Source organism: Ruditapes philippinarum, unplaced genomic scaffold, assembly GCF_026571515.1.
Source record: "Ruditapes philippinarum isolate M1 unplaced genomic scaffold, ASM2657151v2 ctg2613_1_1_1_1, whole genome shotgun sequence".
NCBI classification, from domain to species: Eukaryota; Metazoa; Mollusca; class Bivalvia; order Venerida; family Veneridae; genus Ruditapes; species Ruditapes philippinarum.
This window is the reverse complement of record NW_026856127.1, coordinates 127,748-142,936: the sequence shown is the minus strand read 5'-3', so window position 1 is coordinate 142,936 and position 15,189 is coordinate 127,748. Positions and strand designations below refer to the sequence as shown.

The following is a 15,189-nucleotide window of genomic DNA, read 5'->3' as shown; positions in this document are numbered from 1 at the left end:
TGACCGCTATGGACAGGTGACAACTAAATTCAGACTGACTCTTATTGCTATATATGTTTTGATAAAATATGGCTCTTTATGGATGTATTCTTTTGAAATATACTCATTTCATTACAAAGGCAAAAAGTACTAATTTACAGCATACGATGTGCATGATAAAGTTACAGCTGTACTGTTATTCAGTATTCAAAATAAAACAATTTTGTAAAATAGGTTGTTGTTTTCCTGTAGTTTTCTTGTTTTATTGCAATTCTGATACAAACAACGTGTCCTTAAACGCACTTGGTCATATTAAATCACGATAGAAAATTCTTTTTTTTTCACGATATCGCAATCCCGTTCAAAAGATCGAAATAGTTACAAAGCTTATAATGAAAACGAAATCACTTCGTTAAAGTTCAAATCACTCAAATGATATCAATTAATACAAACAAAATTACTAAATTGCTAAAATCCATAGTCATATAATATTATTATCAGCTGTTCGATGATTATTATAATGATAAAAACAATTCCTGTATTTGCTTTATACATGCACACTTTTTCAAATATTTTGTTAGATCGTTAAGGTTAAGAACATATAGTATAATTATACGATATATATAGTCCTTATCTTTAAACGATCTTTAATAAAGAACACAATTTTAGCAGGACTGTCGAAAGACTGAAAGATTATTAAAAGAAAAATGAAAGGAATTTTATTTCTTATATTCACTTTCGTTTGTACACTAACTGCAGCTGAAGAAGGTAAATGACATTATTTATATTATAATTATCAAGAATAAATCTCATTTCATTGACGTTTTGTGTCCTTTTCATTACTTTTACTATTCATCGTTTTACGTTTCGTATTTAAACTTTTACGACTTCAACATATTAGCTTTTGAAAACCGTTTAAAGATTAGTGTCACATGCGCGAATCCGGTAAGGGGGCGGGGGAAAGGGTTCAAAAACCCCACCACTCCCACTATTGCAATTTTGCCTTTATTCATAAAATATAATGTAACACCAAGGACTGAATATAAACTTATAATGTTTTTGGTGAAAATTACTCTAACTAAATCGGCTCATGATTCTCTTACCAATGGAAAGCAAGTCAACGCCAAACACCTTCTGAAATATGCATTATATCTTGCCGAAATTCAGCGACCCTCCCTGGATCCGTGTCTGTGACGATTAAATGTTTTAAAATAAAAAGTAAAAGTACTGCAGTTGCAGATAGATGTCTACTTATATTTTGGGCCGCAAAAAGGCTCTATACATCTTTTACATCATCCATTGTTTTAGATAAGGATGATGTCATATTACAAAGACTGACCGCTACTGAAAATCTTGTTCAAGATCTTCTTCATGAAGTGAATGATTTAAAATCTCGAGATAAGGTCCGACAGAACAAGGTTGCGTACCTAGAGAAACAGCTTCGTTTACAGCGACAGCACAGCTTCAACTTGGATAAAATGTTAAAGAAATTAAAGTTATTAAAGTTATGTAACAAAAATGAAGATTACGATCTAGCTAAAGTGGCAGAAGTTGAAACGTCCGAGAAATCTACAGTTGAGAAGGATCAAGGTACATCAAATTAAAATTATCTAATATATGTCAAGCCAAATTTAAAATCTGAATTGACCAAATTATTGTCATTTTTTATCATACCAAAAAGTTTAGTTTGCCTTCTTAATTCTAATTGGTCATTTTTGTCACCATGGATTACATAGTTAATATTTCAAATGTACCAGACAAAATGATTGAGCAAGCAACATTTCTATCTTATTTAAATATTATAAATATATATCCAAACAAGCCCCCCAGGTTCTGATATTCTGTATGTATGCATTGACTTTCTAATATTGTAGGTGATTCTAAAAATAGAATACGTAGACAGAACGTGGAAAGTTCAATTGCGTTCTTTGCTAAAATGGATGCCCATCTGGAACATGCTGGCATACACCAAACTGTAGTATTTGACGTAGTCGTTACTAATCTTGGAAACGGATACAACAAACATTTCGGTGTCTTTGTTGCTCCCGTTACCGGAACTTACGTCTTCTCGACAACTCTTGTTTCTTATAATTTTGCCAGTACGCATGCGCAGTTTCTTGTAAATGGAACAGCAATATCAAATATGTATGTAAGCAGTGGAAACTCTGGCACTGGAGATGATACGACCAGTCAAACTATTGTTCTTCAGCTACAGCAAGGCGATGACGTAGCAATTCAAAATCTTGACTCCGACAAAGGTTTCCTTGGAGCTAGTTACAGCACTTTTTCAGGATTTTTATTGTATGGAGGTGTCTCTACTTCAGCTATAATAGGAAAATAAAACACAATAAAATTGAAAGATATTATTATTCGATAGATATTATTCGGATCACGATTCGGTGTCCGGAGCCGATTTTCGGATCCGGATGTTCGCAAAAAATATTTCAGAATATTGAGAAAATGTGCTAAAGAACTTGCGTTGAGATAATCGACGTAGACATGGTGTTGACACCATATTGTTTATTGTGCCTTAGTTTGACAATACATATCATAATCTCTGCAGACCACAAAAAAATCAATAATTACTATAATAATTACGAGTCAGGTATGACGCATGTTAATATACATTAAACACCAAACAAATTTAAGTTTTGTAGGATTTAAGATGAATTTTCTAAGTCCCGTGCGATTGTCATCGGCAACAATGTTATATTTCTTAAAGTCGGCTACTCACCTGTCAAAGGTCATCGTGTGTAAATTGTATGCGTGTTATTGAACAATTGAAACATATTTATATTTTACGGTGTTATTTTGTTTTCACAAATGTGAGCGAGTGTTATTTTGTATTATAGCACTAATTGAGGAATTGAGACAATCGGCGATGAATTTCATTTTCATTTCATTTTAAATCGTAAGTACCATATGCACTAAATTTATCGATAACAGTCATATTCTTCATGATCTGTATAGAAATAATAAAATCAATAACGAAAATTTTTTGACACATATTCAATAAAAAGTAATATTACACTTTGAAAAAGGTCGCGAATGTTAAAAAGATAACACACTACATAAAATATTTTTAAGTTATTGCATTGTGTTGACCGAAACCAAATGATAGTAAAATCCATATATATATGTTTACTTAAATTTCAATTTTATTTCTCAGATTATATATACATGTTTCAATTTATAATATGCACAAATCATTTCAAATAATCTTTAAAGGTACAGGATTTGAATGTACATCAAAGTGTCTAATGAAATTCTTCATCATAGTGAGTAGTTGACATATAATAGGCACTTAAATCATAACATATAGAATAATCTAAGTAGAATAAAAAACAAAACAAACAATCAGTGTGATTATATTAGAAAACAGAAAACATAAATATGTATTAAAATGCTTCAAAAACATAGTATAAATATATGTTTGAGCACGATTAAAGATACAAAACGACTATGTGCAGTGAATGTGAATAGAATCTTAACCATACCTGTCAAAAGGATATTCAGTTGCATGATTGTCACAAGCCATATTGTAATATTATCAAATCATTAACTGCAAGCGCTGTAATAACATTTGAAAATAAAAAAGAAAAACAGTTCATGAACACCACTTCACCGGATGATGACCAGAATTACTAATTACTAACTGCAATATAAATAACATGCGTGATCAATCAGAACAAAGATTCGCAGACGACAAATATGTCATAGCAAGTTGAAGATATATAAAGACATGAACCATAATCAACACATTATCATCAATGTTTAATGTATTAGCTAAAATAGTAAATCTTTCACGCCATTAATTCAATAACAGATAAAGAATAAAGAGTTGATAAAGTCGTCTGTTTCCTTTATGCGGCTGTCTATCCATTTTGACCTTAAGTGCCAATAAAATGCAAAGCTGCCGACAGCGGGAATTATCACCTGAAAATTTAAGGAAACATATAGAGAAAATGGTGAGATAGTATGACTAAACAAAATATTACTTTAAAGTTTGCGTTATCGCTACCATAAATGTTTTTATAAAGATTAATAAGAATATTTTCGGCTTTGTTTGTCTGCTACGTCGTTCTTTCATTTTCAATGGTAGATTACAGTGACTCAAATTAGAAATGTCGGACAGATATAACACTTTTTACCGCAATTTATTATATCATAAAATATTAAAAGCTGTTAATTAGATAACATTTGTCGATATAGTTGTGTAAATCTATCATTTGACGTTTTGGCATCAATAACTTATTAATAACTATTATTTTTACAGAATAAAGTTCTAGTTGGGTGAATATTTATTTGCATAAATATTATTTCTCAGTTTTCTAAATTCCTCCGAAATGTTTAAAGGAGAATATAGATGTCCTGTCCTTCAGCCCGCTAAAAGGTATTTTGAGTACCTTTTCAATGACATCTATAATTTGATGGAGTTAAGGATTGATTATTCCTTGGGTAATTACAGCTAGTTGGATATATTGTAATAACCGTAAGTATAAACGCTTGTAGAACAACGTGTCAAGTGTAACACCAAGCTAATTTTATATTGTTACAACCACGAGTATAAACGCTTGTAGAACAACGTGTAGGCTTATTTTATCTGAAAACAACAGCGAACATGTTCGCCTATTTGGTTAAACAAACATATGTTAGCAAATAAAATAGTCAATTGCAAAAGCACATTTTATGTCTCAGGACCCGCTTAATCGATTTTGAAATTTAGTTTTACCTTATAAAGTTAAGCAATTTTAATTATTTAAATTTTAAATATAAACTTCTATACTACTGAACTAAGAATTAGTCATTTTTCAAACATTTCAAAAATATGTGCATTTGTCATCGTTAAGAAATTCTTTGTAAATAAGTTCAATTTTCGTTCAAATAGCAGTTAAATCTTAAATGACGAATTTAATGTATGATTATTTTGTAGATTAAAATACCTTACGTTACATCAGTATATTGCGATAATTTCAGTCTTATTATGATGAATTAAACACCGGCGAACAGACTTTATCTTAAATGAACTGTTAAATTGATACCTAAACGAGAAAGAAGGCGTTGATAATATGATCACATGATTATCAAATAATTTCCTCTTGCAGGAAACTGCTGCCTTTGAGGTTCAAGCACCAAACAACGACAGATAAGTAAAACATTAATCAAAATTGTAATTGTAATTGTTTCATTGACCCTCAAATAAATATTTGCAAAACATGGCTTGTTAAGTAATTTGCATTGCTCTATTTGACATTGCATATATTTAAATGCACATTTTTCAGAGATATAGTTTCATTCTTCCTAGCATAACCTTACCATGATCAATGTCTATTAAGATTTTAAGATTTTAAGTTATCAACAATATCATATTCAACGATATTTGTTTAAAATAGACATCGAGTCAGTTTCAAAATATTCATATTTTACTGACATGTTAGGTTGATGGCTTTTTGAATATTTGTGGGGGAGTACACCCTAATTTTAAGACGTTTGTTATTTATAATTCATGATGCAATTATTATTCACACATGTTTTTGCCATTTTTGGAAATATTTTAATGCACATAATTGATTTCATAACCAATGTTTGACACACTGAAAAAATTGTTAAGAATATAGTTTCAAACATCAGTGTCACATCAAAATGATAATGTTGTTCCATTAATAATCGGAGAAGGTGTGTATCATGGTTTCTATTGCATCCTCGGAGTAAACAGACGTTAAGAAATGAAAGTATAATCAAATGCAAATATTTTTTTTCATTTTATTATCCTGTTAATCCAGTCAGTGATTTTTTCATAAATTTCCAAATGATTTCTCAAAGTACTTAGCTACTTGCAGTTTTCGGGTAGTAGACTCTAGACCGGGTTCAAATAAGTTACAATAATACAATTAATATTTATGAAACATAAAAAATACTTCATCAACAAATTTTAGATATTATAAATATCTACTATGTTTTGTTTTCTAACAAGTCCCTTATACATGTATATGATACAAACGGTTATATCAATGAATAATATTTCAACTTCTTTATACTCATAATAAATGGTCATCAACGGCTTTTCAATATAACAAAGTCTGATATGTTGTTTAGTATTAAAATATGATAGTCATGGATGTCATTACATTGTCATCATTCATATAATTATGATACATCGTTATATAATTCAAGCGTTAAATATAACGCCCTATGATACATACGGTAATATGATTATCTACAATATATACGGCACCAGTGGCTTCCTATAAATACATCAATCATATTTTACATGTTACGGTTCAGTGATTTTAACAATCTGGATTATTCGGATTCATGCTTTGAATATTCCTAGATGAACATTAAATCTGTACTGCATCTGATGAATAAATAAATGTTAGGAACATAGGAACAGTCAATTTTAAGAAAGATAAAAAAACTGGTTTAGAAATCTATAATAATTAGCACGGTATATTGTATGTTTTATTTACTAAATGAATAAATTTACTCATACGTATATCTCAGTTTTAATATCAAGTCCAAAAAGTAAAAAAGTACTAAAATTAAAATTGAAACATTAGATTAAAAAGAATGTTCGAGTTCATAAGGTAGAGCTTTATTTTTAAATTGATTATGTGTGTTTATAAGTTTTTTTGCAACTGTTTTTTTAACTCAAATGTGCAATACATGCTGACACATATTTGTATAGCCAAATATCGACATAAGCTAAAGTGTTCATTGTTATTATCAGATGAAAATACTTGACATGTTGTTCTACTGGTGTTGAATGATGCAACTGTATTTCAATTGTTAAAGTACGCCTTCACCAATGTATAAGTTAAGTACCACTTATGTACGAGGGTAATGGAAATAAGACCAATTAGCTAACACTTGCATCATTAACCCTGCTTGTATTGTATTGAAATATTGTCGTTGTTGAAAACGCCATAATAAAGGAACTCCACTATGATCCAAAAGTCTGAAAGCATGAAATTAGGATTTTACTTACATAGATAAGCTTGCGCACTTAAAACGGGAAAGTATGCAAACTAAAATTAAGAAATATACTAAAATAATAAATTGAAAATCATAAGTTTGTCCTATTTTAGCCAGATTTTAGTGAAAAGCGTTGCTTTGTGTGGCTTTTCAGTTTTAAGTCATTTTTCACAATTTAAATACATATTTTAGAAAGACCGAGTGTGCAAATGCCCTTTGATTTTGCACACAAGTTATTAGTCTAAGTGTAAAGAGTATCTGTGCAAAAGCAGCTGAAATTACATATCTGTCAAATAAAATCTATAGCAACATAGGTGTCAGTTAATACATTTGTAAAATCTGCAACAATTTTATAACATCATTGACATATATGAAGAATTTGACACTCCACAATTTATTTTTCACTTAATATGTGCGACTTTTAGAACATGAGTAAACATTGTTTCTTATTTCTGGATATGTGATTTGCATACCTTATGGAGATAAATAACCCATCATTTTCTACATATTTCAAACATTTACTTTTAAAATCAAAATGCATTGACCTTGACGACCTGTTTAATATACAGAATTACTAAAAAATAGAAAGACGACCTGTCTGATGTGTTAAAACAAAATTTAACCGACGACGAAATTGTCTTAGACTGCAGAAAGAATAATTAACCATAATCGAGTAACAACATCATTTATATATCAGCTGAAATAGTAAATCATTCACGTCATGTCATTCAATAACAGAAAAAGATGCCATTCGGCCAAATTAAGCATAAATGAGAATTATGATGTGAACAAAAGTCTGTCATTTTCATTGTTTCTTATCGCAGTTTAGCGTTTTCTAAGGGGTTAACAAGAATAGTTTCTCGACGAATAATCGTATTGAACATTTTATTCACTTTCTGTTACTTTGTGGTGTACGAACTGTTTTGTTGGCAACGTATTAACTTCTTTGTTTTCATTTTTGAAATACTGTTCAACTTTTGTTTCCATTGCACATTTTTAAGTCAAGTTTTAGAAATACCGAACTTAAATGACACTATTTGCCACAAAGTATTATAAAATAAATAGAATTTTTCTATTGTTAAAGATATAACTAATGATTATCCATGATTATTTTTATACTTTTGCATCATCAACATGACTAGTTGTTTGTCTGAAAAAGTAGTACGTTTAGTGTTAACACAGGTGTGATTAGAATACAAAATGAACATTTAATCAACTTTTAATTAGTTGAAGGTACTTTTGAAATCTTATTAAGCTCTCCGGAATGTTTTGCGGAGAATACATTTGTTGTTTGTATTGTCTGTCTTCTCAGGACAATTTGTGTACATGTATTATACAATGACAAGCGCATTTTGTTGGAGATTAGGATTGACTTTGTTAGGGGCAAAGGTATGTGTCTTATGTGTCCTTTTTAGAGTTTTGCATTTTATTTATTATAATAATCTATAAATCTATGATATTATGTACAGTGGTGTAGAGCAGGCATCTATGAAGCAATAAGGAAATAATAAATTAAGACTTTACAATAAACAACATTCAAAGTTATATTATAAAATAGCATCATAAGCAGTTGCAATAACTCAATAGAGCAACACCTTTTTGCAACAGCTCAATAGAGGAACACCTCTAAGCCACAACTCAATAGAGGAACACCTCTAAGCCACAACTCAATAGAGCAACACCTTTTTGCAACAACTCAATAGAGGAACACCTCTATGCAACAACTCAATAGAGCCATACCTCCTCTAAGCCACAACTCAATAGAACAACACCTCTAAGCAAAAACTTGAATCTATGCCCACACTGGAGTTGCTATACTGGAGGTTGAACTGTTTATGATGCTATTTTCATAATATAACTTTGAATGTTATTTATTATTGTTGTTATGTATTTGATATTTTATATTGTCATATCATGTCTCTTGAAATAATTATACAGAAGGATATAATTTCAATACAATTCAACCCTTAGTTCCATAATTGAATTAGATTTAAAGCTCTAAATTGAACACTGAGTATTATTTATGGCTATCTCTTTCTTTCATTTATTTATTTATAATATCTGAATTAAAAATAGGCATATATCGTTTACATTTGCACGTAAAATAGATTGGTTTAACTATATGCTTGATGTTTATTTTTGGGATACTATAATCATACTTCAATGTCTGCAAGTAAATTTGATATACCTTGCTTTTTACGAAACAATGTAATGAAGGACATTGAAATATATACCGTTTCTTCAATATCGTATATGATTTAATTGAGCACGAATAATTACAGGTGAAAATTGAACCACATTGTCGTTCGTTCTATAGAAATTATAACAACTTAACCCCAGCAACCTTATCTTAAAAGCATAATTGTTCTTTTGTTTTTTCAAAATGAATACACTTGGTAGTCAGAGGAATACCTCTTTTCTCATTATAAAGTATTAAATGATGGTTTTCTTACCTGACCCTAGTGGGTCCAGTTGGAGCGTTAAGATTTCACAATAGTTGTCACAGTGAACATTGCAAACGTGAAAGAACATGTCAAATGAATGACTTAGACTTGTTTCAATAATACAATACAATACCCATAATATCTGTTAGTGTATACTCTCCAGAGTTTGTTCAAGTCACATAACTTGTTTTAAAACTACTCGGTGATTTTTTCGGCTTCTGAATTTCGTTCAACATATATAGATATATTTACGCTTTAAACCAAAAAAATTTAGAATTTATCACAGAAATTAATGCTGGGATTTATAACAATGTCATTTTAGCGTGATTTGAGTTTAAAATATTATGTTAATATTTTTGTCATTAATTTGCCTGAGTATCCCACCAGCAGCTTTAACTGTTTTGTACTACATTTCCTTATTTTTTGTTATCAAATCCTTTTTATAATATGATAGAATAGTACAATTCAGTCATAATATTACATAAAACATCCAATTATCCACGTTGATTGAATGGAATCTTCAGGAACATGCATCCAGATTTATGTTTATTTTCATGAAAATTTTGAAAATGTACTTTAAAGTACAATTTTGTAAAGGGAACAGAACAAAGAAGTTAATTTACATATTGCAAAGCGCACTTACAATCCATATGAATTACCAAACAGAGATCAAAATATGCAGAAATATCCATTACTGCGTTAGTCACGCAGTAGAAAATTGATGATAAATACTGCAAAATCAGTCATTATTTGAACATAACATGTAAATTATTACTTGAATATTCATGCATTTTACTTATATCAGTTATATACTTTATTTTTTTCTCAATTTTTCTCTTGATCTGCGTTAAATATTTTATTCTTATCTGGAGGCGTTCAGTTTTAAGACATTTCTAAAAACATCTTACTTAATCTTTCTTTTGATTGATTGTTCTAAAAATTTATTTACTCATCAGAAGGTGTAAAACTTTAATGTTCATCACATGAATAATCAAGTAAATGGATCAGAATAATCTAAATTCTTAAGCCTCACTGAATCTAACATTTTGAATATAATTGATGTATTTAAAGGAAGCTACTCATGACGTATGCATAGAAGACACTCATATTAATCATATAACCATATGTTCTATAGGGCTCATTATTTAACGCGTGAATTATAAAACAAAGTATCATTGTTACAAGAATGATGACCATGTAATAGCTTCCGTGACTATTTTTATTTTAGCACTAAAAAGAAATTCAGATCTTGTTATTTTGAACAGTCTATGATAACCATTTATCATCAGTATTAAGAAGTTGAAATATTTAAAATATTTGAAATTTCACTTGAACCGGTGGTCTCGAGTCTTCTTCCAAACCATTGCAAGTAATGTGTAAATTGAGACAAAATTATGCCATTTGCGGAATTTTTCATACATTCGGAATAATAGTATGTTATGTGATGAACGAACGTGTATCATTGAAGAAAATAATTCATTCAAATTTAAAATATCAGAGTATTGTCCGCCACAGACTTTGTTTACAAATCTCAAAAATATCAAACAAATTATTCGTAACTGAAACAAGTAACTTTTGAAACATTGTACTACTACTACTAGCGTATGATAATATGATGTTGGGTGATACAACTTTATTTCAAATGCTTACACCAATGCATACGTTTGGTTACACTTTTGATCAAGGGTAATGGAAATATGTCCAATTAGCTGACTATTACAACACTGAACACATTAAAATTATGTTAAGGAGTGTGACTATTGAATACCCTATAATAGTTAAATCAAACCATGCATTTGGGAATCATGAAAATCAACGGTATACAGTTATTGTTAGCAGTGCCTTTACAAGTGCAGCTCAAACATATCTGTCAAATGCTATGAATAGTTATAAAATTCTCACTTAATAATATGTTATTTTTGCCACTATCAGTTCTGTTATATCATTGAGAATATATGTTGAAAAGATAACACACTACATATAATAAAGATTTTTTAACACATTTTTTTTTAATTTTAAAACATAGAAAGACCTTGGCAACGGAACGATTAACAGTATCACTAAAAACTATATGTTAAACCAAAGAAAATTTAGCAGACGATAAAACAAATTCATAGACTTCTTGAAAGATTTCTTCATTATCAAATCACTATCACAATTGTTTTATGTACCAGCTGAAATAGTAAATCATTCACGCCATTAATTCAATAACATATAAAATAAGAAATATGCAATACAGCCTCTGTTCTTTATGCGGTTGTCTGTCAATTTTGACCTTAACTGCCAATAAAATTCATTGATGCCGACAGCGGAAATCATGGCCTGTAAAATTAAGGTGATATTAAGTAAATGGTAAGATATTATTATTGAACAACAAAAAGTCTACAATTTTTTCTTTGCGTTTTCGCTTCAATTTATGTTTTCTTTAGGGATAGTAGGAATATTTCTACTTTGAAGAATGTTTAAAAATGTAAATTAATTTTCTGTTGATATAACTTTCCTTGCAGGTCTAGTTTTAGAAATGTCGGACTAAAATGACATTATTTGCCACAACATATCTATATGAAAATTAAAAAAAAGATTGTCTATTGCTAAACATATGACATAGGTATTATAGAAGAATAATTTGATGTAAGATTCATTTTCATATATTGCATATGTTATGTGATTGACCAACACTTGATATTGAAAAATGTTTAGGATAAAATATAAATCTGCCTTTAATATAAATAGCCTACCACACTCATTTTATAAATTGAGCATTACAGGTAATTCCAATGGATATTTATACAGATTTCCTTATGCCATGTGAGTTTATTTATCGTTCATGCGAAGTAAATAATAAAATTAAAAGAAATTAAAGCAATGTATTAACTTATTTTGAGTTTCATCTTTTCACATATTAGATAACATTTGATGGGCATAATGTCACTTTAACAATATATAGCATATAAACTATTTATTATCAGTACCTATTTATATGTAATATAAGAACTATTTTTAATTCACTCATAGTATGATTATAATGTTAACATATCTTTATGCTGTATCATATGTTTTGACCAATAACATTGATTTTATATGTAGATGCCGATTGCCTATAAAGGTTGAGATGAGAGTCGAGTTAAATTGTTCATGACAGTTATCAATACATGGCAGTTATCAATTCAAGGTCCGTAAGATGTCAATACAAATTAGTAAACAGAGCATTATCTCAGGTGTTATTAGAATATAAGATTAATATTTCATCAAATTTCTAGACTAAAGCGTTCAGTCACCTAGACATTACAACCTATTTTGAAATATGTTTTCTCGCGTGACCTTGCATTTATATAATAAAGAAGAAAGGCTTCTTGTTTTGTAGAAATATTTGATATAGGATATCTTGTAGCAGATATATACAGAGAAAATGTTAAATATTTGTAAATCTATTAGTAACCAAACACAAATATTCATGATACTTTCAAAATCAAATGAATCATCATTAGTTACAATAATTTGTATAATTGTCATATACAAAACCACATCAGCTACTAGGCATGCTATAATATGTCATTTTAGAGCTGTTGGAATCTTCTCGCATACCAAATGTTTAATGCCATTGATGGCAAAAACCTTATTGTCTGGCGATAGACCTTCAATATTTACGTATAACATTCAAACGCATTTTATTTAAAATAAATATTTATTATTTAATATAAATAAAAAAAATAGTATAGGCTTTTAAACTATTCATAAATCAAATTGTGTTATATATATATTCATTTTTTAACATATAGCATATGCTATTTTAGTCATATATATTTATTTTTAACATCCAGCATATGTTATTTACACCATATTATCATTTGAACGTGCTATATATGATATTTGAATCATATATTTATTTTAACATCCGGCATATCCTATTTAAATTATAGATCCATTTTTAACATCGGGCATACAAAAACCAACCTGTAAAATTGACTCTGTACTTTTATTTTAGTACCTGCATACTGCAGACATCATTGAAGATTTCAATCAACACTGATTTAATTTCTTATCTAGCTTTAAATTGTTTCATGCTAAATTCATTTTATTTTAATAGACAATTTACAAGACATATATTACATAAAAACATACAAGACTTAACAATGATAAGAAATATTCATACATTTCCAAAACAGCTTTAGATTGATTGTTCTGAGTTGTATTTACCAATCCAAGTACGTGTAGCTTTAATGCTCATCACTGAATAATCAAAGCAGTGAATCTGAATAATCCTGAATGTCATGAATCAGTAAACATAAAAAAAATATCAAATATGATTGATGTATTTATAGGAAGCCACTGGTGCCGTATGTATTGTAGAATTTCATATCACCATATGTATCACAGGGCGCTATATTTAATGCGTGAGTTAACAATTTAACACTGTTTCATAGATACATGAATTTTAATCCTGTAAAAGCCTAATGTAATATCATAAAAGATAGCACTTGAAAACACGAAACATAGCTGATTTTGATTATTTAAAATGTTGATGGACATTTATAATCAGTTTTTTGTTTAATAATCTAAACATTAAAATACATTAAAGAATGTTGGTCGTTATAATACATTTTGAATGTTGGTAGTTTAGATGACTCAGTTCCGAGGCAGCTTCCCGGGAATTACAAGTAGCTGTGTAAACTGATAGAAAAATGTAGCCATTTGCGGTATTTCATTTTTGATCAACAACATAGTTCACTGCAAAATGATATATTTTATTTTGACACCGCACAAGGTTGCATGTATCTTTGTAAAACTAGAAATCGTAATAAACACCTTCTTAAAAATAGACAGAATTCATCGTCCTGTTTTATCTGTAAAAAGACCCAAGAATGTGTTAAGATATCAAACATATCGGTTTGTCCTGCATTTCTTTATGGAACAAATATATCATTGTGATTAATATTGATTATTTGAACAAAATATTTTGTATAAAAATCAAAAATGAAATCAGTTTGGGCATTAAAATGTTTCCATAAATGGCAAAATAATATGCGACTTATAATTAAAGCCATGAATAATTAATTATAATATTTCAAAATTGAGGTTAACTCCTCCACAGAATTTTAAAAGCCATCGAACTAACATGTCAATAAAAGTGGAACAAATTTTCAAGCTAAGTAACATTTGTAGACAATAATCGTTGAATTAAACATTGTTAATACTGAAATGAAAAACTATGACGAATATAAAACTGTTTTCAGCAAATAACAAGTGACTCCTTATACATGTATTTGTAACTGAACCATTAAGACTTTCCGACGACCCTAAGGTGGAACCAATAGAAAGCAGCTTTCATTAAATTTATTCGTTTTCTAGGAAGTAATAAAAACTTGTATTTTTAAATAATTAATATTTATTTAGATTTTGAACTAATATTTTGCCATTGTTTGCAAATGAAATAAGTTTGCTGTAGAAAATATATGGCGCTGTTTTTATTTTGGACCCATACATTTTACTAAATTACTTAAAGCAACTGATTTTTGCTTTTAACATTTTCTTTAAACAATATGCGCTAAAATAGACTTCTTTGTCATATGATCGAGAATTATTGCGCATCTCCTTCAACTAAATTCAATGACCATACTTATGTGAGGCATGTAATGAGCTTTAAACAAAAACATCTTCAAAGATATGTCAATTCGTGTGAGTACTATAACTGTGTGAGTGGTGCCCAAACAAACTAACTCTGAAGACATATATCTATGTCATATGTTCTTTAAATCAATTTATACTGCCAAAGTTCCAACTCAATACGACA

General features: G+C 29.2%; 1 protein-coding gene across 1 annotated transcript; it reads left to right on the top strand.

The window, feature by feature from the left end:
- Positions 1-1,475: 1,475 nt before the first annotated feature.
- On the top strand, positions 1,476-2,322 carry LOC132745476 (C1q-related factor-like). Its single transcript, XM_060734425.1, has 2 exons — positions 1,476-1,569; positions 1,854-2,322. Exon 2 carries the CDS (start codon positions 1,916-1,918, stop codon positions 2,318-2,320), a length of 405 nt encoding a protein of 134 aa, XP_060590408.1. The 5' UTR covers positions 1,476-1,569; positions 1,854-1,915; the 3' UTR covers positions 2,321-2,322.
- The last annotated feature ends 12,867 nt before the right edge of the window (positions 2,323-15,189 follow it).

Excerpts from the sequence above, each read along its gene's own strand:
- LOC132745476 (XM_060734425.1), top strand. The coding sequence starts at position 1,916 with ATGGATGCCCATCTGGAACATGCTGGCATACACCAAACTGTAGTATTT.